Consider the following 27,918-nt stretch of genomic DNA (forward strand, 5'->3'; position numbering starts at 1 on the left):
ATTTTCTATTTATATATTATTAATGTATTGTTTAGTTTTATGAATATTTGTACGCAATTAGGCAAAGCAAACCTTTGCCTGCTTAGGTTTTTACGATTTGTGTTTTATTTTGAAAGGAAGAACCGGATATGCTCCGTCTGTTTGGTTGTGATAGCCGTCGTAGCTCTGTCGCTATCGCCCGGACAAGCCGGGGCAGAGCTGAAAGAAAGACGGGAGCTCAACGATGGAGCATTAACGTCAGGCAACGGCGAGCTCCTCCGTTGAACAAAACCAGCTGAGCGTCCGTCCCCTACATGACCAAAGACACGAGGAACTCCAGCGGAACAACCATGCAATTCAAATACAGACGGATTTGAGCGACTGCTTCTTCTTCAAGGTTACGACACTTGAAGACGCCCCGTCGCAGATCAGCTGGCGTCCGTTGGTTGATGGTCGCCGGTCATGTCCATGGGGGACCAGTGCTACCCCGACGCTGCCCTGCTCCGGGAGGCTGCGCCGGAGTGGATGCGGGCCGAGATCGAGCGTCTCTCCCGGGAGCTGAGTGAAACCACCAACGAGAAGATCCAGGCAGCGGAGTACGGGCTGGTGGTGCTGGAGGAGAAGCAGCAGCTCAAACAGCAGTACGATGACCTGGAGATCGACTACGAGGCCGTCCGGCAGGAGCTGGACCAGCTCAAAGAGGTGGGTGGTGTGATAAACCCCAGAATATGACGGTTTTATAGGTGAAACGCACCAGGCCACGACCAGAGGCTCAACGTGACAGTAGTTATTGTGGCTTTTCTTATGCAGGGTTTGATTAGCTGTCATCCTTTGCCTCATCCTGCAAGGTCATCACTGCAGGATGCAGAGGGGCTTCCTATGCTACCCCCCCCCCCACTGAGGTGTCCCCCACTGCTCTGCCACCTTCATTTATTTATGTATGCAGCACTTCAGGCTGCGCCTTCCAGGCATTCCTGTCTGACTCACGGCTCCTCTGGCTCCTTTCCACCCCCACGTCTGACCATTATTACAGCTTAACTACGTTACTGTGCATATTTGCAGAATGAACCAGTATTATTCATCCTGTGATTTTGTTTAATTCATTTCTTGAGGCAGTTTGTACAAGGAAAATTAAATCCTGCCTCTGTTTTTTAGCTCAGAACGAGGCCTCTTCTGTCAACAAGAATTACCAGTTGACAGAGGCGGGAGGAGGTTTGAATTTTGAACCTTCCCGCTCAGCAAGAGAGGAAGCCAGGCGACTCGTAACCCTATGGGAATGGAAAGAATGTGCGAAGTGCTCATGAGTCAGATAAAGGATGTGTCTGTTTTTACCGAGAGCCTGGACTTGTGAACTGTCTAGTTTCTGTGCGTTTAATGGATGCAGCTACCTCTCAGAATGAAGTCAAGCAGCTGACTCTTATATACAGTGTATATATAGAAGTATGGGAAACCATAGCCCGTATTAACGCAGGCACAGTTGCACATTTTTCCCTTCAGACTGTGCTTCACAGCCTCTTATAGGCCACATAACGTTGTGTCATGCCAGAGAACTGCTGCTCATCACTCCCTCGGGTCTTTGGACGTTTTTAGCTAGCGCCTGGTGAGGTTTTCAGCTGTCTTCCTCTCTGTCTTCCCATCTTCTCTCTAGTGGCTGTTTTTGTAGAAAATGGGGGATTGGGGGGGTAGAAACTCCTGCCTAGTTTCCCATGCATTTCTCTGGCAGGGAGGCCCAGCTCTGCCACAGAGGAATGACAGCGGAAAGCCCTGAATAGAAGGAACAGACTGGAGATAGTCTAAAGGAGCCATGCAGCAAACACAAGGCTAGTAGAGAGAGGGGGTTTTCAGTTCTGGTTTCTAAAATAAACCAAATGAAATCTCAAAAAAAGAAAAGAAAAAACAGCTGTCTTCCTGAATTTGTGATTTTATTTATATTCGTTTTCTCGTGATGAGACACAAATGTCGAGCTGTGTGGCCACTGGTTGTACAGTATCAGAACCATGGAGCTACATTAGGTTGATGTGGGTCAGTGATTTGATGTTAACTATAACTATGTGTCCTTGTCCCCTCCAACCCAATATTTAAAGGGCAAAGCGGATGTTCTCATAAGATAAATGCTGTAAAACAAATACCTCATCCCTCTACTTCCCTTTATTGTCCAGAAGAACAGTTGGGAGCCGTGGGGAGCGAACGCAGGACAACCTCTTATCACAGCAGGGGCTTAAAATAAACTCATCTCAGTGGCCAAATTCCACTTTGAACCCAAGATTATAATTTATTTGTTTATAGGAGTCATTTGCAGCTGTGACTTCATTATGTCAGAACCTTGACCTGAGCAGTGTCTGTAGGTGTTGCTGAAGCACATGGAGCAGGTCAGAGGTGACGGTCTTTCTGTCCTCACGGCTGCTGTTTACACACAAGGCTGGAATGTTTGTCTGTCCCTTGTCTTGTCGAGGTCTCACACAGACTGGAATAGACGTCAGGGAGGTTTACACCGCAGCTCAGCGCAAGATTGTTTCCAGTGGCTCTTCTCACATACAGGCATTAACAGACTCAAGACAAAGAGCCCAGACTTGTGAAGTCTGTGTGATTTACATCCACAGATTCTTCTATTTGTCTCAGTTTAGATGAAAACACTGAATCAGAAATCATCATGACAGTGGGCAAATATCCTCTGAGTAGTCCTCACCTTCCCACACACACACACACACACACACACTGAATGCTACCCTAGAGCCAAGATGGAGGAATTCACTCTACTCCTGTTGCCTAGTAACCGCGCTGCTCATGTTGGTGGATGAGCCCTGATGGATCATCTCAACGCAAGCTAGCGTAGTTCATACGCGCGTGCTAACAGGAAGCCATATGCACAGGTCGGTCTAAGTCATATGATCTATTTGCCAGTGTTTTTGATGGCCTGCAAACATGGCAGACGAATCCGTGTGCAGGTTCACTGCAGTGACAGGATTTAACCACATGCATGAGGCCACTTTGCTTCATGCCGTTGACCAGGCAGCTTCTTTTAAGACCGTAGCCGGTACTTTATCTTAAGTCAACAGCTGCTTTGTTCTCTGCTTGCTGATTCTACAGTCGTCTGATAAACTCCTCTTCCGTGTTGTTTTAACTAGTTGTTGCAGAGACGGTAAATTATAGCTTTACCACGAGTTGATAATAACATTCAGTGTGTCCTCAGCTGTTGTTGATTCTCTTCACTGAAGCCGCTCACAGATGACGTCATGTGTTCTGCCTTCAGCAGCTCATGGTTTTCTGAGGCGCGTGCCTTTACAGTATGTGTGTGAAGACGTTTCATTATTTCTGATGGGACGAGACCTTTTTGCCCATTTTGATTCCAGTTTTCTCTCAGACTAAACACAGAGACAGTAGCTTTTTAAGTTGTGGGACTGCCGACTCAACCAGATAATAATGTTGTAAAGCTCTGTTCTGCACTTGCTGGCGCTTTGTGCGTTTGAACCCGGTCTTGGGTGTCACAGACGAAGAGAGGACCGAATGCCAACAGAACACATGTATGACAAAGGAGAGGTTGACAGAGGCGTCCCATTGTGGTCACGTTTGAAAGGATCGGGCACTTTTGTCCCCTTTTGAAATGGCAGATTAGAAAAGGATATATCCCAGTGTTCCTCAACAATGATATCTGTGCGAGTCTAAGTCCTTTCTGTTGCGTTAAATGGATTGGGTGGTGATTGGATGTCGGTAGTAAATAAGAGGAGGACACAAGAACCATCTGGCCCCTTATATGAGGAGTCATAAAGTCAGTGCCACACTGGGCCGTGTTCCATCGGCAGCTGCTTTTCTGTAGCTTTCCACAAATGTACTCCTTCCTAAACAGCTCTCTCTTGTATTTGTATCTGTGATGTCAACTTAGTTAGAATTAGGTCTCTTTGTGAACCAGAATAGACTAAAACTTCATGCTTTGTTTGAAGTATCCTTTCATCCATATTGTCTTTTGTCCAGCGACTGCAGTAAGAGATAATCTTTTCCAAACGACACTAAATAAAGTCCGAAATCCCCTACGCTCAGGCCCTAAGAGGATGAATCCCAGCCGCTCCGCGGGGCTTACAGAGGGCTGGGCGTGTGCCAGGCCCAGTCCCACTGCAGCGCCTGCAGGATGGGTGCTGCCGGGCCTGGCAGCACCTGCATGTGGACCACACACACACGTCAGTGTGTTTGGAAAGTCTTAGTGTGGACAGATGCTCTGTTAATGTGAGTGAGCTTCTTCACTTCAGTGAAATGCCTTAATGACACTACACGGAGTAACAGGGAACTGTGTAAAATAGAAATGATGTCATTCAGATCATTTTCATTTTAAAATGTCACATACAGAGGTTTCTGTTAAAGGTGTATAAACGCAGCACCGCAGCCCAGCAGTGTTCAGATTCTACCAGGGTCGCAGTATGAGTCCAGGCTGAAGCTAAAGGATGATGTCATACAAATGAGCGCATACTCAGGCGATCGCTGAGTTTCCTCTACACAACATAACAGCACACTGTGTGTGTGTGTGTGTGTGTGTGTGTGTGTGTGTGTGTGTGTGTGTGTGTGTGTGTGTGTGTGTGTGTGTGTGTGTGTGTGTGTGTGTGTGTGTGTGTGTGTGTGTGTGTGTGCACCACCAGCATGTCCTCTGTTTGTGTGTGACCTTTTGTATGGTCTTGCTTTGTGTTCGCCTGTGTGTTGGTGTGTCGGCTTCACAGTAACACTAACTTCCTGTATATGCGTTGTAACTCAAGATGCCGCTTTGCACTGAGATGGGTCTGTTTTCCCGTCAGCTCTATAAACAGGAGCTCTGATTCTTCTCCTCTTCACATTCATGCTGTCCTTTGCAGACCTTCATCTGACTATGGGAGATTCAGGTTGCTCCAAGCTTCCTCCTTCCTCGTATTGAAGTTAGAAGTCACCTCCTCTGCCCCAGTCTGCATCCTGTTTACTTGTGAGGAGCCTGGTTCTGCATGGGAAGCATGTGAGATATGACTCTATCGGTCCAGAGATCTTTCAGTGGATCAGAGGAAACGACCACAACGTTCGTCCGGCAGCTCATTCATACTATTATTGCTATGAATAACCAGAATGAGAGCTTCCTTGTTAATCCACAGAGCTTTGGTTAAAGCCTTCAGGCCACGTTCCTCTGTACTGAAGCACAGGTGCTGACATGCCAGGCTACGTGAGACCAGCGGTACCGTATGTGGTGACGGCACACACGTGACCTCCTGTTGCGTGTTCGGTGGGTCTTGTTTGTCGCAGGGAATTTTCTGATCCCATCAGGAAAAGGATGCAGACGGAGCCAGCTCTCTGTTTACATGAGGACATCTCTGGTTCCTGTGAAACGGAGTCCACTCAGCTCCGTTGTCTCCCGTCTGCATCGCACCTAAATTAATTAAACCAGAGGCCACGTTCTGAAAGCGTGTCCTCGTTCCAATGAGCCACCAATTCAAACATTAGCAGAGCCCATTTCAAAGGGCCGTCCCTTCACCCCAGGGTCCTTAACATGTCTACGTTCTCCACACACCCCCTCCTCCTCCGTCCTCCCAAGGCTCCTATTCTAAATAGGCTAGTGGGTCTGACTGTTGCTGACAGTCTCTCAGAGCCCACGCTTTAGAACCCTGAGGCGCGGTGGAACCGGGGAGGGGGGAAATAATGTAGATGAGGAGACAGACACTGGACTCTGCAGCATAGAACATTAGAGCAAGGAGGGGCTTTAACAGCACAGTTTCCTGTGGGAACCAGCTCCCGGTTCTTTACAGGAGCAGAACAGCGGTTCCTCAGCCGGGGCTTAAGGTTTCCATTCCACCAGACGAAGCAGCTGTGGGCTCTGTTCACATGCAGGTGTAGATCAAACCTTGTCACTGAACTGTGGGACCTGCTCTCTGTTGTACACTGAAGGCCATGGGTCTCAGGGTCAGGAAGCAGAGCGAGGACGGAGCTGTTGGAGGCAGCACTCGGTCATTACATTAGGGAGGTTTTCTGACAGAACACTATGGTGGTGAATACGCTCAGCTTAGATTGATTTCTGTTCTTCCTCCTCCACCCTGTCACTGCTTTGTTCCTGTCGATCATGTCGTGCACTAATGGATGAATGAAAGATGATGGGGGAGCATGCTTCAGGATGTGTGGAGCCTATTTTTATCATAAATAGTTTTGGTGAGGTTTCCATGATTAATAAATACAGTAGACTGAGCGTGTACTTTACCTCCCCCTTCGTCTTCTTGTGTGTGTGTGTCAGTGTGAACGTGCCTGGACCCAGCTGTGACCCCAGCTGCTCCCCTCCTCCTCCATTCAGCAGCATGTGTAATAGAGGAAGTCATATGTGAAGGTTCCACAGGGAGCTGGGCCTTTTGGGAAACCATCTGAAATACGCATGAAATGGAGCCTCGGTCCGTGTCTGTGCTTGTTCTCTGTGATGTGGGTCTGAAGAGCAGAAACAGACTTCAAAGCGACCGCAGACCCGCATGCTCTTTGGGCATCAGAGAGCACGGAGCAGTGGAGGATGCGGGAGGAGAGCGATATAAGCCGAGCTCGGTGCCCGACCTTTTACTGGTGCTAGAGTTGGTCCAGTAGCCACAGTGATGGATCCCTGGGAGATCCCGTCAGGGAAGCAGGAGAGACGGGCTACAGGCCGTAAGAGCAGCTTTGCATTGCAAATGAGTGAAAGCAGAACCGGAGCGCTGCACTGATACGTGTGATAGAGAAGAGTGGGTGCAGATCATCAGACCTGCTGAACCTGCTCTCCCCTGAGACGTCAGCTTTACCTCCAGTCTGGAGCAGCTTTAGCAGCTGAACAATAGAGCCAGTCACTAAACAGATGCTTCCTTGAGATTCATTAACTGCTGCTAATTTAATCTCCGTAAGACACATTTTCATTGTGGAGCGAACAGAAACTCAAATGGAGAGAAGCCTCTTCTGAATTCTGACGTGTCTCTTAATGTTAATGGTGGAACATGGTTTGTGTGTGTTTCCTCAAACCTGTCGTGTGACATGTAGAGTTGCCTTCGCTGTGTGTGGAGCTGTCTCAGACCCTGGATCAGCTGCATAATGACTGTGTTCAGCTGTAATGACACAGGAGCTGGCTGATGGACACCCCACTGCTGAGGCCTCAGGCTCACACGGACCTTTGCAGGTGTTTCACCTCATAAATCACATGTATTTTTGTAGAGGTTTAAGGAACACACTCGTATACGGCAGCGGGTCTGAACAGAGGCTTCATACAGAATTTCTAATGCTAACTTCATATTACTCCATATGTGGGTGGATAAAATATAAAATATATGTTTCCCCTGACAGATCTGATCAAAGAATCTACATTTAATCACTGAAGCCGGGTCTGAGCTGGTGTAGAGATGAAGCCCAATTAGACTATTCTCATGTCATTATGGTGGAAGATTTCGTCCTCAGTGAGGCCTGTAAACGCCTCATGAGTCTGATTAGTACCCAGCTCCTCTGCTCAGCCCTGTCTGTCTGTCTGTCTGTCTGTCTGTCTGTCTGTCTGTCTGTCTGTCTGTCTGTCTGTCTGTCTGCCTGCCTGCCTGCCTGCCTGCCTGCCTGCCTGCCTGCCTGCCTGCCTTTCTGTCTGTCTGTGTTCAGTGGCTCCTTCCCTGTCTTTCTCTTTCTTTCTTCCCCATCTATGGAAGATGAAGCCGTGGCACAGCGTTGTGGTTGTTTTTGGAGTGTTCACATCCGTCAGGTGTCATGTTGAGAGAATCGCGTTCAGACTGAGGCAGGAAGGAAGTCAGAGTCTCCGTTGGCGGCAGGGTCTGCATGTGCTCAGAGCTGTGGTGGATTCCCAGTGATCCCAGTCTGCTGCTGCAGGGCTCACCAGGAACAACACTGGACCTGGGATGTGGGTGTAGAAACGAGCAGTGTAAATATAAGCGACAAACTTATAACAAAAAGCTTTCATACGTTCATTTGTGTGGAGAAACTACCACCATGTGATCAGAAGCTGCCAGGAGCGCGAGGACCGAGTGGAGGGTACGGTTCCGTCATCTCTGAACGTCTGCTGATCGATAACGAGTCAAGTGAATAATTAGCTTCTTTGTTACTCATTATAGAAAGTTGACATTGACTTTGGGACAAATGGACTACGCGTAACATGCAGACAGACAGCATTCCTCTCCAAACTGCAGGCTATTAGCTTTAACATGCTGTATGTCCTAAACAACTCCTGAGACGTGTGCCCAGCGACGCTCTGCTGCCGCTCCTCCCCTCTTTCAGCTGATTCAGAGTCAGCACACGTGCGGGTCGTCCTCCCTGTCACCGGCTGTGCGCCGTAAACGCAGATGGAGACACCGACAACGCGTCTTTGCTTCCACTCTCCTCCACGTGAGCGCGGACGCACGGGGCAGCGTCCGTTCCGCGCCTCTTCCTGTGCAGCGGCCTCCACTCAGACGTGAGCCGGCCTCGTTGTGAAGCGCTCCTGGGCCGTTTGTAACTACCTCTGCCCATCATCAGTTTGTGCCTGATGAGCGCTGGCCTTTGTCACAGGACTCGGAACCTCCGCCGGCCTCGTCTCTTGTTGCTTCTCTGCGTTTCCAGGGCGCGTCGTCTCGTGTTGCGCTGATGTCTGACGTCAGGCAGATTATCGTGTCGCGCTTCAGAACCAGTGCGTGGATGTCTCAGTCCCGTCAGAACCAATGTGGACTTCTGCTTTTCCTCCACATGCAGCTGAATTTCGTCGTGTGCGCCTGATGCATGAATGACTGCAGCCTCATTGGATCCAGCTCAGCCACAAAGCCGCTGCTTCTCCCTCTGCATCATCACATTTTCATTCCTAATTGTGTGTCTGCGTCTCCTCCTGGTCCTTGTGCAGCGAGCATTACTTTCCTATTAGAGTCAGGCTGTGAGACCACAGGGGGCTAAACTCTAACAATGAGATCATTATAACTAGACCAGAGACAGAAGGAGCTTGTAACGGGTTTTGTACGGTCGTATTGATTCAAGCATATGTTTCTTATTCTTATTATTTCTTAAAATATTTCTGTCTGCAGCGGAGGTTCTGTGCAGTGCTCCTCGGCTCCTCTGGGCCTCTCAGACCTGCTGTATTGATCTCAGCCCCAAACCCCCACCCCACCCCCACCCCTTGTGACTCGCCACAGTACAGAAGCATGAGGAGGAGGAAACCCACGGTGAACTCTGACCTCTAACTTCCTGCTCCATGTGAGGCGCTGCCCACTTCCAGCCCAGCTGCCTTCAGAACCCAGGATTTCCCCTTATTACTGAGCAGGAGTCCCACAGCTGACACATCTCTGACCTTTGAGTACTGACTTGTCTCATATTCTGATTAGTAGACCTTGCCCCTGAAGCCGTGTCCTTAAGATTACATCATCTTACGATATGTTTTGAATATAAAGTCTGTTAATGATAAACTTACAGACAGATTGAGTTTGACACCACAGGTGTAAAATATTCCTCACTACCTGACAAACCAATGCTTTGGTATTTGATACTTTACATACACTTCGCAATGCAACCATACCAAGCGCTTCCTCCCTGAACGCCTCTGAATCATGGTTTTTTATACCTTGGAAGATGCATTGTGCTGTGGGCAGCGTAAGGGGAAGTGGTGACAACATGTAATAAAGGGGGAATAAAGAAACCAGATGAGTCCTATCACGCTTTTGATCACAGTCATTAGTAGTTTATTGCTCAGCAGGGTGCCGACCCGCATGGATTCGTTGCATGCAGCTGAAGGATCACTCTCTGACATGACAGACGTTTCTTTATTCAGTGTCATGATGACGGTCGTATCTGTCACCTCATGCATGTGGACGTCTGCTCCAGGCAGCTGACGACTAAGGCCCAGCCTTTGATTAGCTGTACAAACCATTATTAATCCATGCTCACAAACAAGCTGCGACATATGGCTTCTGAAGATGAATTAGAAATTGGGTGGGCCGCTCACTGTGAGATTATAGGCCTGCTCACGCATGTGTCCCCAATTTACCCCAAACCCACGCTTGGATTAAAGGCCTTGCTTCAGGCTTTGACTGCTGTATTTTGGGAGCACGGGCTTCTCAGATTGGATTGATTGGAGCACATTTAATATCCACCATTCACCAAGATTATAATGATGGGATCCTCCTGTGCTGTGATTGGGTTAATCCTGCCTCTTATAATGACTTTCTAATCAAATACAGCCTCCTGCTGATTGATGGTGTGATTTTTTTGGGGGGTGGACGGTGGTGGGGAACCATTTGGAGAGGCAGACACTTGGAGTTAGCATCGTCATAGAATGGTGCTAGCGATGTTCTTATCTCGCTGCTTGAGCCGTCTTCTTCCCTGGAATGTCAATGACATACAAACCCATTAAACCAGTCGTGCAGGCGCTGATGTCTAAGTCCTGCAAGTGGGTCAGTTCCACTAACACAAATTTCAGATTTTCCTTTCTCTAAAGGAATTACTGGGATTAATATGATACGCAGTCTAATAGAAAATCCCACAGCAGCCAGTCACATGCAGATAGTGGAGAGAGAGCGAGCGTGGTGCTGCTGCAAAGAAGGTCAGAGTCAGCGCCTCAGGTGATGTCAGATTATCAGCTGTACTCACACTGTGAGGCGAGATGAAAACACGAATTTCCATCAGGCCACTGGAAGATTGGAAGGATTGGAAATGAAATGCAATCAGAGGGTGATTATTTTGAGAGGGAATGAAGTAACCTAACCTAGATTGAACTATTACCACATGCACATTACTGCCCAAACCCTTCAGCAAAGACTGATGTGTGTCCTCATAGTTGTTTAATCTTCATAAACTCCATCCTTTATAAGTAATCTGCAACAACAAACTTCCCTGCCTCTGATATGATCTCCTCAGGGTTTAAGAGCATTAGACTCCAGCCTTGCTGTGATCACCCAGGCACCAGCCATTTGCTCTACTTTTCTTTTAGTTTTCCCATCTGTGGAGTGAATGCGGAGCACGTGCAGAGGAGGCCAGCGTCCTGCGGGTAGGGGGAGGAGGTGAGGGAGGGGCGATGATGCAGGCCAGATGGAGCCTAACTGATTAACTCTACAGGCAGATGAGATTCTGAGGCCGTTAAGGCCCAGACCTCAGATGAACCAGAGTAGCTGTTCAAAACCTAAACAAACCTTTATCACTTCAAACACTGATGTTCAGGATTCATTATATTATATTATATACATACATTATATTAACAGTAATTCAAAAGCAAATGCACCTAGACCCAACTGCATTCCCTTTTTATATCTGCAGGCCTTTGGACAAGCCTACTCCAACCACAGGAAGGTGGCAGCCGATGGCGAGAGCCGCGAGGAGTCCCTCATCCAGGAGTCGGCCTGTAAGGAGGCCTACTACGAGCAGAGGGTCCTGGAGCTGCAGACCGAGCTCCGCCAGGCGCGCAACATGCTCACCAACACCCAGTCGGAGAACGAACGGCTCAACACCATCTTCCAAGACCTGGGAGAGGTGAGACACAACATCACAGCATCGCTTGCAAAAGATTCTGAAATGAATCTGTTTAGTGAATAGAAAGATAAAATGGTTTGTCTGCTTTAAGCTGCAAAGAACATAACCGACATTTATCTGATCAACTTCACAGCTCAACTTCACAGATTGCGCTATAATAATAACAATGTCTAGAGGTTGTTGAACATGTTGTGCTGCATATTTGCTGCAACAGCATTAATCCTCCTTTAATAATGTTTAATAACCTCAGTGTCGTTTAGGGTGTGAGTTATTGGCTGCTGCGATTTTGACATGATAAGACAAGACTAATGATCCTGTAATGACTGCAGGACAAAGATCCGACTGGTGAGAGTGACTCCTTACGGTTAAGCTCCATGTGATGTCCTCCACCCGTGCTGGGATCCAGGGTGGAGTTTTAATTATCGGCATAATAAAACACTTGGCAGGTTCTCGGTTACCAAAGACAACAAGATCATTAATTAATAATGAATTATTTAAAATGTGTGTGAATCGCTTCATGACAATTATGAGAAAGCTTGAAATGAGATGCGCTAAAGAAGCCTCCTGGACGCAGGGACAGGTGATGCAGGGGTCTGAGAAGCCAAACACCAAGCGTATGCCGCTGTTTCAGACGCAGCATCACTGCTTCTCAGGCCACATCGCTGATTCCAGCGCAGTTTGTTGGAGAAGGGGCAGAAAAGTCCAAAATCTCTGTCAGACAGCTGCAGCCTTCACTGCTTTAGGAAACAGATGTCAGCAGTAATTCTTCCCCAGATTAACGAAAAGGCCTTGAAAATGGCCTGTCCCTCGGTGACTTAAGTCCTGGAAGCTCCATGTTCCACCATAATGAGGTCAGCTGCTGCTCAGCTCTGGATGTCTGAGACAGTTAAATGTGCCTCACTATGTTTTAAACCAGAACCTATAAAACCCCTCATCACACGAGCCACACAGCCTCCTGAATCTTCCTCCTGCTCGGATTCATTTACCAAGGTTCTCTTCTCAGCTCTGTGGTGACTGGTGTTAGGTGGGTGGTCGGATGGATGCTTCCGTCTCCATTGTACGCACCCTGATGCAGCTCCAAGGGGCCTGGGAAGCTCTAATTGGCTGTATGAAAAGGGCCGGAGTGTAAATGGCCCAGTGTGCGAGCGATAACAACACCCTTCTAATGGCACGGCTGCGGCTCCAGAAGGCGTGTGACGGGCAAATAGAGGCCGCCTGGCACTGAGGCTGGCATTGTGGCCGCTGGCGGACTGAAAGAGGCCTTTGTTTCCTTGTTTCAAATTAGCCCAAATAGCTGAGGCTGAGAGGAGGAGGAGCTGATGAGAACCGTGCTCAAGAAGGAGAAGGAGGCCTGGTGACCAGTGGTGCAAGGTGCTGCTCTTCAGATGGCGGCGCTCGTTCTGTTCAATCAGGCAGTGATTCAGAGCCGTTGGATTGTGGAATAGAGCCAAACGCTGCAACTGTGGCCTTTTGTGTTTGATCATCTAGAGCCCATGGCTGGAAACCGTCCGACTGCCGATGAGCTCAGCTCACCTGTTCCCAGTTCAGAACCACCCAGACTAATTCAAGCTATTATCTAAACAGTTTTTTGTAAAACAGGTTTGAGGAAGGAACCCTCTATTCGGCCAAGTTCGTTCAACCTTTGCAGTTTTAGCGTGTTTGCTGCCGACACACATCATGTTTCAAGCTCCCAGAGAGTCTCTGATGCCAAAGACACAAGCGGTCGCTTCCTGCGCTGCACCGACACATTTCAGCGCTACGCTCCAGTGTAAAGGATTAAACCTCCACAAAGAGCTGGCGCCATTGTGAGGAGCTGCTCGCTAATGGGCATGACTTCATTAAATTCAATCTCATGTCTGGAGCGCCTCCAGTGATGGCTGCCATTATCCTCACAGAATGGGATCCTCCCTGCCTGTCGCTCAAGAATCACCAGAGAAAACGGATGAAGAAGTGCTGAGGGATGTCTGTGTTTCACACGCAGTCAGTGGAGGCCTGGACGGCTCGGTTCCGGCATCAGCATGTGCTCAGCGTCACTGGATGCTGTGGCCTTTTGCCTCAGCGCTAACGCTACGCTGTGACTGCAGCCGTGAACTCCAGCTGTCACTGAAGCGTTACCTTGATCCTCCCAAGGTCAGAGTTGAGCGGTGAGGCCTGCTGTGATCGTCTCACGTGACTCCTGGAGGCTCTGAGGCGTCGCCCTCCACTCGCTTCTTACTTGTGGCATTGATGTTGTGGCCTGTGTGAGTGAGGACGAGCTGGAAAAGGCTCAGAGCTGTAACTGAAGTGTGCGTGTGTCCTTGTGAAAAACAAATCATAACATCTGGAGGCTTTAGAGCCTCCAGATGTTATGTGGGTTACCCGGCCGATGCCCTCGGCCTGACCCGGCCCCGTCTGACAGCTTGGCGGCTATTTATAGCTGCCAGCAGACGGCATCTCTGAAATACATTTAGATTTTCATCCCTAATCGTGTTGGTCTTTTAGCATCAGATCTAAAGGCTCACAGCACCACAGCTTCAGATCAATGGGTCCTAGTATTTCACTGATGCGTGTAAACACACAGCTGTTTCTGCACGTTTCTTTCTGAAATGAGCTCAGAATCACAAATTGAGCCTACAGTCTGCAGACTCACTGTGACCCTGATGGGTAGTGCTAGCCGCGCACACGTCCTTCCTTTTGTTAGTTCCTTTTTTGTCTCATTGAAAACTGTGACCTTGCCTGTGTTTCTGTCCCTAATGGAGCCTGGATACGCTCCATAAAGTCACAACTGCTCTCAGCAAAAAGGATAAAAGCAGCTCTGCTTTCAGACACATCCTCAGCTGTGACAGAGGCGATCGGTCCCTGAGCTTCATTGTTCCTCTGTCTGAAGCCGTGCTGCTGAGCTTGAGTCTGTGTTTCGTTTCTCACCCCTCCTCAAGGTAATTCTGGATTTGGTTTTAAAATGAGGTGACACCACGTTGACACTCTGCAGAGTCCGTGGAGCCACATGTTAGAGATCTAGATGAGACCAACAGGAAGGACCGTCCACTTTTAGCTCATCTGTATGATGGATCAAACCTGAAAAGCACATAGAGGAGTTGGGGGTTGGGGAATGGGAGCGGTGGTGTTTGTGCGATGCAGAAATGGAGGAGGGGGTAAAGAAGAAGGTGCTGGGCTGTGTACGCGTGTGTCAGACCATCTGGGAGCTCCTCTGCACTTCAGGCCTCTTATATGAAAAACCCATCTTCTACAGTAGATTCTAGGAAAGTGCGCAGCAAGCAGCATGAAGAGTGAAATGGAGGAGTCTAAGACAGACAGCGGATAAAAGACGGAGGCTGCTGTCCCGTCACATCAATAATACAGGGCAGCACTGTCTAGGAAAGCCAGCTACGGATAAAAGGCCAGCAAATATGGATTTAGCAGAATTTAACCGGCTGTTTTCTGTGGAGTCTTTAACAAAGCATTAAAACATGTCTAATCTCCACTTGTAAATGGTAAAGCCACGTAAGTAGAAGGTATAGAAGCACAGAAATGACTCTGAGCTCTGGTGAAATAAGCAGCCTAAGCTCCAGAAAGCGTTTCCTGCTGAAACAAAGCTTCGAGTTGACGTCGTTGGGCTGCAGCGGCCTCCTCCTCCAACTGTTGGCCCTCATCTGCGTTACGGCGGCAGGACGATGCCACCCACCTCTCTGCCACCTCTGCTGCGAGGTGTCACGTGTCTGTGTTGGAGCAGCTGTCCATGCGGAGGCCCCACACAGGCCCACAGTCACCACACAGCCACTCCACAGGCTCAGAGACGGCTGAGTTTGAGCTCCCCCCAGTCTCTGAGGGGCTCCGTGGAGCGTGGAGGCAAGGTCAAAGGTCAAACTCCAATCAATTCAATCCAATCAGACTGAGGGAGCATTTTAATCAGGGTCAGTGGGGGTCAGCTCTAATTGGGACCAACCAGCACCGACCCTGCAGCTGAGGCACAGAACCCTGAGCGGCAAATGACCAGAGCGACTCTGACCACATGATATCGGTAGTTTGAGTCTGCAAAGCTGAGTAACTGAATGCATTAATGTTCTGATTGATTCAGCTCAGTTTTATTTTGATGTTCCCTCATCATTAATATGTTTGGTGACAACATGAACTGGGGAGGTCAGCGCCTCTGAGCAGAGGCTTAGGGGGAGTGATCGGCTCCTATTATTCAGTAATGCCCCCGCTCGTTACACATGAATATTAATGTACCTTCAAACATCAGCCTCAGCGTCGCTCTGCACATAGTGGTTCATCATTATTTAGAAACACAATGTTTGTCAGCTCAGCATCCAAATTCAAATTAGAAAACAAAGTGGAAAACAAATCGTTCGCTACGTGACAAATCCCCAGAGTCGCACAAACCAAACAGAGCTGCTGCTGCTAAAACACGGTAATGTTAGTATTTATAGCGTGTGGAGTTTTAAATAGAAACGTATTGAGGGTTTCAGACCTTCATCTCTAACTCTAACTCAGTGAGCGATATTGCAGATGTCCATTTATTGTCTAAGCAAAGCTGGTGTGACAAGGTCTGTACAATGAAATCCTGTCATCATCATCATCATCATAGCAGTTGTCTTAGAGCAGGATGAGGATCAGAGGCTCGTGGCTCCAGCAGAGAAACGCACACACAGCTTTTTTGCCTTCTCACACGCGCATGAGCTGTATGTTTGACAACACGACTTGGTAACTTGCCCTTGGAATCCAGGAATGAGAAGGACGGAGGGTTAAACCGGGCCAGACATGAGCTGGTGAGCACACACTAAGTACCATCAGATCAGCGTGTCCGGGGCCACGGGGGGAGGGGGGGGCACCTCGCTCAGCTTTATATTATTAATGATGCCTTTGCATTTAGAGTCTGTGGAATAACTGCAGGTTCGTTACCCTTACAAGTTATTATTTACGTTATAGGGAATGTCTGCAACTATCAGCATTTACATCAAATGGATTCAAATGCCTTAATGCCGATTAGTCTTTGTAAACTAATCAAAAGATTAAGTTAACTCCTCTTTAGGAAATTAGAGCGCTGCTGTGCTCTCCAGCAGCCGGTCCCCGGCAGCAGAGACGAGCCACGCTGTCAGGACGGACACCTGGCAGCTCCTCAGCTCCACCAGGCACCGACACCCGGCGTGTTCAGCCAGACGGGAGCTGGCGAGATTCACAGCCTCGAGGAACCGTGATACAGTGACACCAACGCACGGCATCCACGCACGCACGCACGCACGCACGCACGCACGCACGCACGCGCGCGCGTCCGCCCCCTCCGTCACAGCAGATTGAAGTAGTGGTGGCTGACAGCTCCTCTCCCTCTGACCCCACAGAACAGCCAGATGGTGGAGCTCCAGAGGAATCAGCTGCGGGATGACATCAAGGAGTACAAGTTCCGCGAGGCGCGTCTGCTGCAGGACTACACGGAGCTGGAGGAGGAGAACATCTCGCTGCAGAAGCAGGTGTCCATGCTGAAGCAGAGCCAGGTGAGGACGGGCGACGCCAAGGAGCGTCTTCATGAAGCTTCAGTCCACTGGTGCCTGTGGAGACGTTCTCCCACGTAATCATCAAAACCAAAACGTGCTCTGATACAGTAGAGACGGAGGTCACAGCTGCCTTGTTTTTATTCTAATGACGTGCCTCACAACATCTAGTGGCTCATTTCTATTTGATGACTTTTTATTCTATTTCATCATGCAGACACTCCTGTGGTTCAGCTGAAAACCAGCTCATTGCGTGGGTTTGTTGTAACAATGGTTGGTTCTCCTCCAGGTGGAGTTTGAGGGCTTGAAGCACGAGATCCGCCGTCTGGAGGAGGACACTCAGTTCATGAACAGCCAGCTGGAGGACGCCGTCCGCCTGAAGGAGATCTCTGAGCGCCAGCTCGCCGAGGCCCTGGAGACCATCAAGACCGAGCGCGAGCTGAAGGCTTCTCTGAGGAAAGAGCTGTCCCACTACATGAACATTGGAGACTCTCTGTACCACAGGTAAAAACAGGCTGCAGCTGCACAGTGAGCACACGTCCACACACTGGATCATCCTTCACCCTCATCTCCCCCTCAGCCCACTGAGCATCTCCCTGGATGGCCTGAAGTTCAGCGACGATGCCACCACCGAGCCCAACAACGACGAGGCCGTGCACGGATACGAGAGCTTCACCAAACTGGCCATCGCCTTCTCTGAGGACAACCGCATCCCCACAGACAAGAAGGAGGAGCTGTTCCGTCCCGCTCCCAGTCTGGTCGACGACCTGCTGAGTGAGCTCAACATCTCCGAGATCCAGAAGCTCAAACAGCAGCTGATGCAGGTTTGTCTCTAGTTACTAACGAGAAAATGTGGGCATTGGTGAAGACCTCATTCCTCATACAAACGATGGAAAAAGGCCAGTTTCATTTGCATTCACAAAAATACTGAAACAAATTGAACTGAAAATAGGTTTGAGGTGTTTGAAGGAGTGAGTCAGTGTTTGGGCTACGTCCTGAATTAGGCTGCTGCAAAGATGTCAATCCCCTTAGAATAGAAGTTAATCCAGACACACACACACACACACACACACACACACACACACAAACACACACACACACACGCGGGTGTGGAGGACCTGCCATCTGCTCGTTCATCACCCCATGAGTCCCAGGCCTCATCACCAGCAGTGACCAGAAGGTGCTGGGACCATGTGGGTGGTGATTGTTTTGAAGACTAAGGATTATGGATCCTTGTTCTCTTCCTTCATTAAACGTAAACACACTTCCTGGACTATTGTGTAAACTGCTGTAACGGCAGTGGTGATTCCTAACCTGTGCTGGTGAAGCTGGCAGCTGCAGTGGGTGCAGGTTGTGCAGGTCTGGCTCTGCTGCAAACGCCCTCCAGATTATCAGTGACAGGATCTGGTTTCGTTCATAGACGTCTTAGAAGGGAAAGTTAATATAAGGAACATGCAGAGCTAATAAAAAATGTATGAACACCCATGACACTTTATATTATTTACAGATCTGCTTCTGAAATAGCTCAGCACTCAAATCAGCACAAGTGTGTGTAAGACGATCAGCTGCTGTCTCCGATCGGAGTCAAGGTCGTCCCGACTTTGTTACTGGGCGGCAGAATGATGAGCTCACGTTTCACTGTCCGTTGTGTCCCCGTCTCTGCTCAGATGGAGCGTGAGAAGGTCAACTTGCTGTCCAACCTCCAGGACTCCCAGAAACAGCTGGAGCAGGCCAACGGGGCTCTGTCAGAGCACCAGGAGAAGGTGAGCCGCCTCACGGAGAACCTCAACGCTATCCGCAAGCTCCAGGCCAGCAAGGAGCGCCAGTCCGCCCTGGACAACGAGAAGGAGCGAGACAGCCACGAGGACGGAGACTACTACGAGGTGGACATCAACGGGCCCGAGATCCTGGAGTGCAAGTACAAGGTAGGGTCTGCGGGTGGGAGGTGAGTGCTCCAGGGCGCGGGCTTCGTTTATACTCATCAGCTGGTCTTCTTGGGTCAGGTCGCTGTGTCTGAGGCAGGAGAGCTGAAGGAGGAGCTGAAGACTCTGAGAGCTGAGTACCAGTCGTGTCAGTCGCGCTACGAAGACGAGCGCGCCCGTCTGGAGAACGATGTCACCACGCTGGGAGAGAAGCTGGCCACTCTGGAGAAGACGAGTCAGGCCGAGCGGGAGGACAAGGCTCAGCTGGAGAAGGAGCTGCGCAAGGTGAGAGTCGGGCCACGCGACGGATCCCAGCTGGTTGAGCCAAACCCCTCTCATCACCTGTGTGTTTGTGCCTCCAGCTGAGCGACGTGGCCGGCGAGTCGCAGGGCAGCCTCAGCGTGGCCCAGGACGAGCTGGTCACCTTCAGCGAGGAGCTGGCCACGCTCTACAACCACGTCTGCATGTGCAACAACGAGACGCCCAACCGCGTCATGCTCGACTTCTACAAGGAGGGGAAGGGCGGCCGCAGCAGCCCCGAGGGCCGCGGCCGGCGCTCCCCCATCCTGCTCACCAAGGGCCTGTTCCCCGACGGCGACGGCGCTCCGTCCCCCGGCTCCTCGCTGCCGTCGCCCGTGTGCGACCACCGCCGCGAGCCCATGAACATCTACAACCTGGTGGCCATCATCCGGGACCAGATCAAGCACCTGCAGCTGGCCGTGGACCGCACCACCGAGCTGTCCCGCCAGCGGGTGGCGTCTCTGGAGCTGGGCGCGGTGGCCGACAAGGACAAGGAGGCCTGCATGGAGGAGATCCTCAAGCTGAAGTCCCTGCTGAGCACCAAGAGGGAGCAGATCGCAACTCTGAGGACGGTCCTCAAGGCCAACAAGCAGGTCAGTGGGTCCGATAGCGACGGAAGGAGCGAATGGTTTGTAGACGCGTGTGTAGAAACGCTGCTCACACTGTGTCCTGCTTTATTTGGACTGAACAACCGCGGGCTCATGCTCTGCTCTTGTTCCCCACAGACGGCTGAGGTGGCTCTGGCCAACCTGAAGAGCAAGTACGAGAACGAGAAGGCCATGGTGACGGAGACCATGATGAAGCTGAGGAACGAGCTCAAGGCGCTGAAGGAGGACGCCGCCACCTTCTCCTCCCTGCGCGCTATGTTTGCCACACGGTAATGAAACGCGCAGCCACTCTCTGGCACGACGTTCACAGCGGTACATGCTCGGTCTGAGGGTGAGGCAGGAACAACAGAAGACTCTGGACTGGAGAGTAGATGTGTAGTAGTTAGACTGGGGCGTTTAACAGTGGTAACAGCGAATGTCCTGTGTGTGTGCGTGTGTGCGTGTGTGTGTGTGTGTGTGTGTGTGTTGTGTGTGTGTGTGTGTGTGTGTGTGTGTGCGCGTGTGTGCGTGCGTGTGTGCGTGCGTGCGTGCGTGTGTGTGTGTATGCGTGCGTGCGTGTGTCTCTGCGTGTGTGTGCTCTAAAAAGAGCCGGTCAAAGGTTTTGTGCATAATCCCACCTCACTTCTGGATTCTGGTCTCCCACGTTTATGCCTCACACACAGTGATCGTACGCAGCGAATGGGTCCACGCACTGAAAGTGTGCTTTTTAGACCAGATCACATCAATGTTTTCCAGATCCTGTTGATGCAGGTATTTCTTGTCCAGATGCCTGCATTGGGATGAGGAGGCACCATTTACAGAGGAGCTTAATCTGTGCAGAGGAAGGTCCAGGTAGAGGCGGGGGGGCTGAGCGTCCTTCAGACTAATCATACGGCACATTAGCAGTGTGAGCTGCAGTGTCTTTGCACAGCCAGCGTCAGGACCCTCTGTCCTGGTACGTGATGCCCTGAAGAGCCAGATAGAGAGGATGTGGGTTTGGTGCTAAGAGCTGCTGTAAACATGGAGTCTGTCTATAGCAGCCCTGTATTGGTATGTAAATGGGGTTCTATAAGGACAGAGCCGGGTCAGAGGACTCTTTGAGAGCCCGGGTTCTCGCCTGGGAGAGGTTTCCCACACTCCCCCCTTTTGTAAGCCAGCATCCCCCTTCATCCGTCCTCACCCACCAGCAAACGCCCGCTTCTCTGGTAAAGAAAGAGGAAGGAGCAGCTTTCAGCCGGAGCCTAATTTGACCCTCTTTTTATTTGCTCTGTGAACGTCTGTAAAGGTGGAAAGAAGGAACGTGTAACACTCTGACGCAAATGTGTGGCCTTCAACAAAGGAGCCGAAGAGCAGGGAGAAGGAATGTGTGGGGCTTCTGTGAGTTACTTGAGACTCTGTTTCAGCCCGTGAGAGTTTTCAAGTGTGTTGATGTGAGTGAGGCTCAGCAGCTGCAGCCTGTGGTGTCGCGTTAGCAGTAAACTGCAGCCTCCCACGTTCCTGAGACGTGTCTGGACCGGATCTCAGCTCCTGCTCGTACGCGGATCAGCGGCGCCACCGCTCTGTGTCCTGCTGCTGGCGTCCGAGTTTTCACCACCTTTCAGCTCCTGAACTGGGTCCCACCGTGACCAGTCGAGCCCCAGACGAGGCCATGGGGGCGGAGCTTGTGTCCAATCATCAGGGTTTCCCTTTGCAGCCGTGATGTCATCATCAACTCTAAATCATCACAGCCAAGCGCCTGTTTGTGCACAGCAGCAGCCTCTCGGCCCCTTGAGACGCGACCACACCCCATCTGCAGCCAAAAGGCTTCTATTGTGTCCCCACAATGAAGTCCAGTTTTTTCCCGGGAAACTATGCACCCCTCCCCCGTCAGGGAGGCTGAGCCTCTGAAGGCCACGCCCCCCTCAGCCCGGGTCGTCTCCCCGTCTCATACTAGGTTTAATGAAGCTGCACTGATCCCTTTTGTCTGGGTGAATGTCCCACTGGGAATCAACCTGCAGACACAAGGAGGGGGGCTCCATGTTTGGATGGGGGTCCGCTGAGGCCACAGTTCACATAACCACGTGCAGCACTGCACACACATTGTGGCTCCCTGGAGGTTTTGGTCCCAGATTTCGCTGTCAAAACTTGTTTATACAATAACTTCATTTACAAGTTTAGACAAGTGCTCTGAGCTCCTTAAGTGATTTGCCTCCTCTAATCAGAACAAACCACTGGAGTCAAAACCAAATTCAAAACAAGTGAGAAATGAATCTTCAGTTTGTGAAACCTTGGTTGGACATTGTGTTTTACTCAACCACAGACCAAACAACAACAGACCTCATGGGAAAGTACAAAACGTCAGCCTGTCTGGTTCTGTGGACTGACACCACAGGTTGGGCCCGTCCCACAGATGAAAGCAGCAGGGAGCGGCGTCCCAGCGATGGTTTACCAGCAGAACCAGCCTCGCCCTTCACAGAGGTGTGTCAGTCATTAATGAGGAATGTCTGCGAAGCAGCAGGAACATGACGAGCCGTCAGAGGAGACGTGTCCACTGCACTGGAAGCCATGAGGCTGAGAGCTGAGAGCGGCGTGACCCTCGCAGATGAGCCTGGAATCATCCTGACCTACTTCTGTCTCTGCCACCGTCACTGGTACAAACAGGTGATGGTGCCGCAGTGCAGAGATGCGGCGCAGGCCTCAGATCGGGTGTCACAGAGATGTGAGGTGAAGGAGATGGACGGAAGTGATTCTGTCTCACTGCTGCCAGAGAAGTGGCTTTGAGGTGTGAGCAGCTGCTTTTAGGTTGCTCCTCTCAGCCTCAAACACCTGGACCCGTGCTGTCATCCTGTGACTGTGGGGTAGAGAATGGGGATTCCTTAATATATATCCATCAGTGGATCAACCAATGACCTGTAAATACGCTCCAGGGGGAAAGTTCAATTCTTCAATAGTGTGTATTTTAGGAAACACATTAATGAGGGAATATCTGCAGACTCAGTTGGAGCTGACTGGTATTTTGTGAAGTTTGAGGAAGAGGTTGATGGAATCTAGAGTTAATGACGCAGTAGCTCTGCACCGTGTGACTCACTGGCTCCACCTGGTGGCCGCTGACTGACGTGCAGCAAGGACCAGGTTCAAGTGGTGCTCATCGCTTTTGTGTTGGTTTAGACTTTTAGATGTCAGCAAATCAAACATGCAGCATTGAGTTAAACACCTTTTAGTGTTACTGAACACGCCATGCCTCCGTTAAATTCAACTCCTCTTGTCTCCTGCAGCTGTGACGAGTACGTGACCCAGCTGGATGAGATGCAGAGGCAGCTGGCTGCAGCGGAGGATGAGAAGAAGACCCTGAACTCCCTGCTGCGCATGGCCATCCAGCAGAAGCTGGCCCTGACTCAGCGTCTGGAGGACCTGGAGTTCGACCACGAGCAGACCCGGCGGGGCGGCTCCAACCGGGCCAAGGCCCGCAACAAGGCCGCCGGCGCCACAAGCGGCGGCACCCACGTAAGTCAGAGTGTGGCCTGCTCTGGCTCCAGTCGACCCGAGCACACCAGCGCCGCGCCCAGCGGCATTCTGGGAGGCCCCGTGGTCTTCTGCAGCGAGAAGTACAAGATCTACTGCGACTGAGGCGGCTGGAGTCCGCTCGGGACTGCTGTGTACAGAGGGAGGATGGGCCCGCGGGCCGGATCCTCTCTGCCCCACTCGCTCGCTTCCCGGCGGCCTGCGCTCCTGTAGGGACTGCTGTGTGACTAACTGGCTGCTCGTGTGTGCTAGTGTAAAGCTTAGGGGAATGCAGATGTGTACAGTGGCACTAGACCTCTGGACTGTAGTAGACATTTATGGCATGTGGATTATTGGGCCCCGGTTATATTGGGGGTTTTGTGGATATTATGGAGTGTCTATTCTTTCCTCCGTCGTAGTGCTGTACGTCTGATGTAACAGGTGGCAGCTTCTGTGCTTGTTGTTCTGCCCCGAGTGTATCGCCTGGTAACAGTAACGCGTTGTGTGGGTGGGACTTGTTGAAAGGATGTCAGTCTGAAGGCGACATCCGCTGCTCTGTCGGCATCGGTGCTCCTTTAAAAAGCCCCTTCTGTCCTGCGCCTCCGTCCTGCTCCCTCAGGACGACCTGCATCCGCAGCCCACTCTTCAATCAGGTGTCTCCTAAGTGTTTACAAGACGAAGCAACTAATATGCAATCTCCCTGTGCCTGCGGGCCAGGGAGCACACTCCAACTCTGAGAAATTCTAAATCGTGGGCTGGTGCTTTTGCGGTGGGCAGAAAAGGAGCACCTGTGGCCACAGGTGTGCACTTCAGGATCATGTTAAAGCTGTGACGCTAGCACACCAATACAGTCGACCTGAGTAGAATCGCATGGCTTCTGCAGAACCGCTTCTGAGCTTTTTAACTGTCTTTCTGTTGTGAGGTGTGGGCTGATCTCATGTTCTACAGGGCTCGACATTGTCCAAGCAGGCGTTGTTAGTCCGTGTGACCCATTATGTCGGGGTGGATTCTTCCAGAGCCATGATCTACGACAGAAAGTTTGACAAATCGATTCCATGCCCAAATGAAGTGCACTTCAGCATCGGTGCCTCAGGATCCTTCTCAAAATTCTTTAATTACTGTGAACTCAGATACAATATAGTTTTGATCAAAGGTGATTTTTAAAAATGTGGAGCAAAATCCTCCAAGAGCACAAATCCAACGGCACCAAGATCCGTATAATAAATCAGACGAGCAAACGACCTCCTGGGCAAAGTGCCTGTCAGCTGGACCTTTGCTGCTTAACTGTTGGTGTGAAGCCTGTCCCCGTCTCATCGCGAGCTCTTCCTTCTCCCTCCTTCTGAGGCATCGCTCACAGTGCTCCGTGCCCCTTCCTGTCACTCATCAGTGTCACCCCGTTACCATAGCAACCGCCTCTCCTGTAGCCTGCTCCCCCAGCATCACCTCTCACCCTTTACCCAATGAGGACTTGTGGGCTACATGGCCCCTGAATCTTTCCTTCAGGTACTGTCCTCACGTGTGGTTTGTGTGCGTACACCAGCGTTGACGTGACAGACCCTCATGTGCGCGTTTTGTCTTTAGCCTTTACAAATGGAGGGTCGTCTTTTTTTACTCTGTGTTTGGTGCGTGAGGACTAAGTGACGTACTGTTTAATACCCACAATAGCTTTAACCCTTGCAAGCTAGCATAACGCAAATAGTAAAAAGATGAGTGGGGCTAGTGTTTAATAAATCCATGTATCGCTTGTGGATCATAGACACATTAGCTTTCCGATGCTAAAAGCAGGGTTGATGTGAGGAAATCCTGCAAGATGTCTCAAATTACGCGTTTTCTACTAATAAGCTATATATAATACTCTATATTCTTAATATGATCGTATTCAGGTTTTAATCTTGCAGGATCCTGTTACAGTATTCTTTCCTCTCCAATATGACGAGAGGGAGCACAAGCAGTCAACCCTGCTTGAATGTGCATCCGTGAGAGACGGCACAGCGCGCAAACGAAGCAGCCTCCTCAGAGGTCCATCACTTTTACTTTCCAGCTTCAGTTTCTGTTTCTGTCTGTTGCGCTGATGGAGAAGAGGTTTGAGGAGTAGACGGAACCAGAGATGAGGACGCTGGTGATGCTGCATCTGCCTGAGAGCTGACTCTGACACTGTGGAGGAGCTTAAATCAGCTTAAATCAGGATGAATAGACCGTCTCCCTACAGTAGTTAGAGGAGTTCCTGCTCCATCCTCCTACCTCCGCCTGCAGGCTCCTCCCACTTCACCCTTCATTTCTACACATGGACGCTCACCTTTGTGATTTCCATGAGCCTGCATGTCATCGTAACCATAACTCATTAACTGGCATGGCGCTCGATAACCTGTCTCCTGTGACTGGCTGCGGGTTCAACCTGTGAGTTAATGGCTTCTAACGGCACCTGCGGCAGAACAGCGTGCTTCTACATCAGCTGCTTGGAGTCGTAACACACGCCTCTGCTTTTACTAACGGAAGCCGCCGCGTGTCCTGTCTCAACCAGTAACGCTAATGATGTCTGTTTCTCCATTTTGCAGTAAAGTACAGTAGCTCTGCACGGAGGAGGCAGTGCCAAGACGAGGTCCGTGCTCAGCTGATTGGCTTAGAACTGCCAGCACACAAAACGCAGCAAAAGCCAAAATGGAAACCATGACTGTTAAAGTCAAATCAACTGTTCTTCCTAAACTAACTAGAAACTAAAATGTGACAAACTGCTGCTGGAAGCCAATTTCTCACAGGTTCAATGAACAGATTAAACATCCACACAGAGCTTCTGATTGGCTGATCAGCGTCCAATGAGAAGCCAGGAGACAAGAAATCGTTTCAGTGTAAATCAACAACCTGTTCTGGTTTTATCATAGGTTTTGATTTTTATTTGTTTTAGTTTCTCTTTTTTAATCTGTGCACTTTCATTATATAGGATTCTAACGTCTGTGAGTAGCTTCTAGCTCTATAGGATTATTATAAACCACAGACCCACTAACATGACTTCGTCCTCATGGTTTGATGCATTATCCACGTGTTTTGTTATATTTGCGTCATATGTTATGTTGTTGGTTCCTTTTATGTTCGTTCTACTGCCATGTTCTAAAAATCCAGGGTGATCAGATTCTGGGGTTTTTCATGTATTTATTATTCCTAGGAATAGTTCGAAATAACAAAATGAAACTTGACAACGCTCTGACACAAATAGGTAAGTTGTGTTTTTGGAACTTTTTGAGGGGTTGAGCTTCTCCAAGCTTCTTACCGAGGGCGTTCCACTGAAACCGGATCACTGACCCTCAGAATTCTCTGCAAGTGCGACCATTAAATTCCAAATTGGAATTGTTTCATTCTCTCTTGGTTTATTGTGCCAAATCTTGGTACACTGTTATGGTTGAAAAGAATCAGGACTTGCTGGGGTTTTGCTTTGGGTTCGTTTCGCTCTTTGTTTCTGACCAGTAGTGCCTTTCATTGTTTCAAGGGAGAATCTTAGACTAGTGTTCCATGTTTTCTCATTATAGGTGAGGACTTTGGGTTCAAAATAACTGTGAGCAGCAATAAGTGCAGAGGGAACTTCGCCCTTTTTGTGAATGAGATGATAGTTTTGAAATTAGCTCAATATAAGTGACATTGCATTGAATTGTGCCGGTCAGTGATCCACTCAATAAATTCAGGGGTATAAAGATAAGGTTGTTTTTTTAGCAAACTTTGGGAACCTGAATAATCCCTTTGGCCTCCTGTTATTGAACAACATGCTCCAAGCATCTGTCAATGTGTTGGGGTGGACCAGTGTACTTTTGGAAACATCGACGTGTCTCTAGCTTTGTTTGGTGAAGGTGATGTGATATCAATAGTATTTTTGACAAATGTGCAGAGAGCGCATTTATCTTTTATTTGTGTTTTTTTATTAAATCTTTTTTACACTATCTTTGAGCGTCATGTTTTCAGGAAACAGAAAACAAATTGAGCATCAACAAGCTTGAATCGTGCCATTACAGCCAACGCTGGTTTGTTGAGGCGTCAAAGTTACCAATACGGACAAGAAGCTAAAGAATAAAGTGCAATTCAGATACTGTTTTACAAAAGAGGTTTTCTGTTTGCTGGAAGCGATAGCATTGTGATAATGAACGTAGCTGTGCAAACTTTATATTGTCATATTGTGTTTCAGTATTGATCCATAATGAGAGTTTGATATCTTTATATGAAATAACGACTTCACCTGTATGTTGGTATTTATTTGAATTGTCATGCAGTACTGTATTCTTCTCAATAATGTGCATTATGATTAGTGGCATATTGATTCAAGCTAAATGTCATATGCATGTTTCTCAGTTATGGGACCTTTACACAGAAGTGAAAACAAACAAGTCAACTTTTATCAGGGTGTTAAAAAATAGGGGGAATTGGAGAAAACGAGTCAAGTCTGATGTATTACTGCTGAACTAATGAGTGTTTTTGTTTGTTTTCTAGGAAGGTGGTTTGTCTGTGTAAAGGTAGTCATGCTGGCTAAAATTAATAAATGTGACTTCAGTTGCGAGGCGTCTGTGCGTCGTTATTCTTTGCTGCAGCAGGCGAAGGGTTAAGGTCTGCGAGCTCCCAGCTGGAGGCCGGGGGCCGGGAACTTCCCAGCCGTCTGCAGCTCCAGGACCCGATCACGTTACACACAATACACAAACCAGTTCCAGCTCCTTGTCCCCTCCTCGCTCCGTCTCGCTCCTCCCTCTGCTCCTCTGCCCCTCTCTTCTCCCCCCTGTCCTCCCC

The 27,918-nt window shown here is 49.6% G+C and overlaps 1 protein-coding gene across 2 annotated transcripts; it reads left to right on the plus strand.

Annotated features, from left to right (window-relative positions):
• The first annotated feature begins 154 nt into the window (after positions 1 to 154).
• Positions 155 to 27,694, plus strand: zgc:171572 (protein bicaudal D homolog 2). 2 transcript variants are annotated; one of them, XM_029155297.3, is made up of 11 exons: positions 156 to 681; positions 11,191 to 11,403; positions 16,719 to 16,871; positions 17,158 to 17,372; positions 17,449 to 17,692; positions 18,536 to 18,793; positions 18,872 to 19,075; positions 19,153 to 19,683; positions 19,816 to 19,967; positions 22,932 to 23,160; positions 25,713 to 27,694. In XM_029155297.3, the coding sequence occupies exons 1-11, from the start codon at positions 442 to 444 to the stop codon at positions 25,713 to 25,715; spliced, it is 2,442 nt and encodes an 813-aa protein (XP_029011130.1). In that variant the 5' UTR covers positions 156 to 441; the 3' UTR covers positions 25,716 to 27,694. The 2 variants fall into 2 exon arrangements, with proteins under 2 accessions (XP_029011129.1, XP_029011130.1); XM_029155296.3 differs by having other exon boundaries at positions 155 to 681; positions 22,932 to 27,694.
• The last annotated feature ends 224 nt before the right edge of the window (positions 27,695 to 27,918 follow it).

The sequence above is a fragment of the Betta splendens genome, chromosome 7 (assembly GCF_900634795.4).
Source record: "Betta splendens chromosome 7, fBetSpl5.4, whole genome shotgun sequence".
In the NCBI taxonomy this organism is placed as follows: domain Eukaryota; kingdom Metazoa; phylum Chordata; class Actinopteri; order Anabantiformes; family Osphronemidae; genus Betta; species Betta splendens.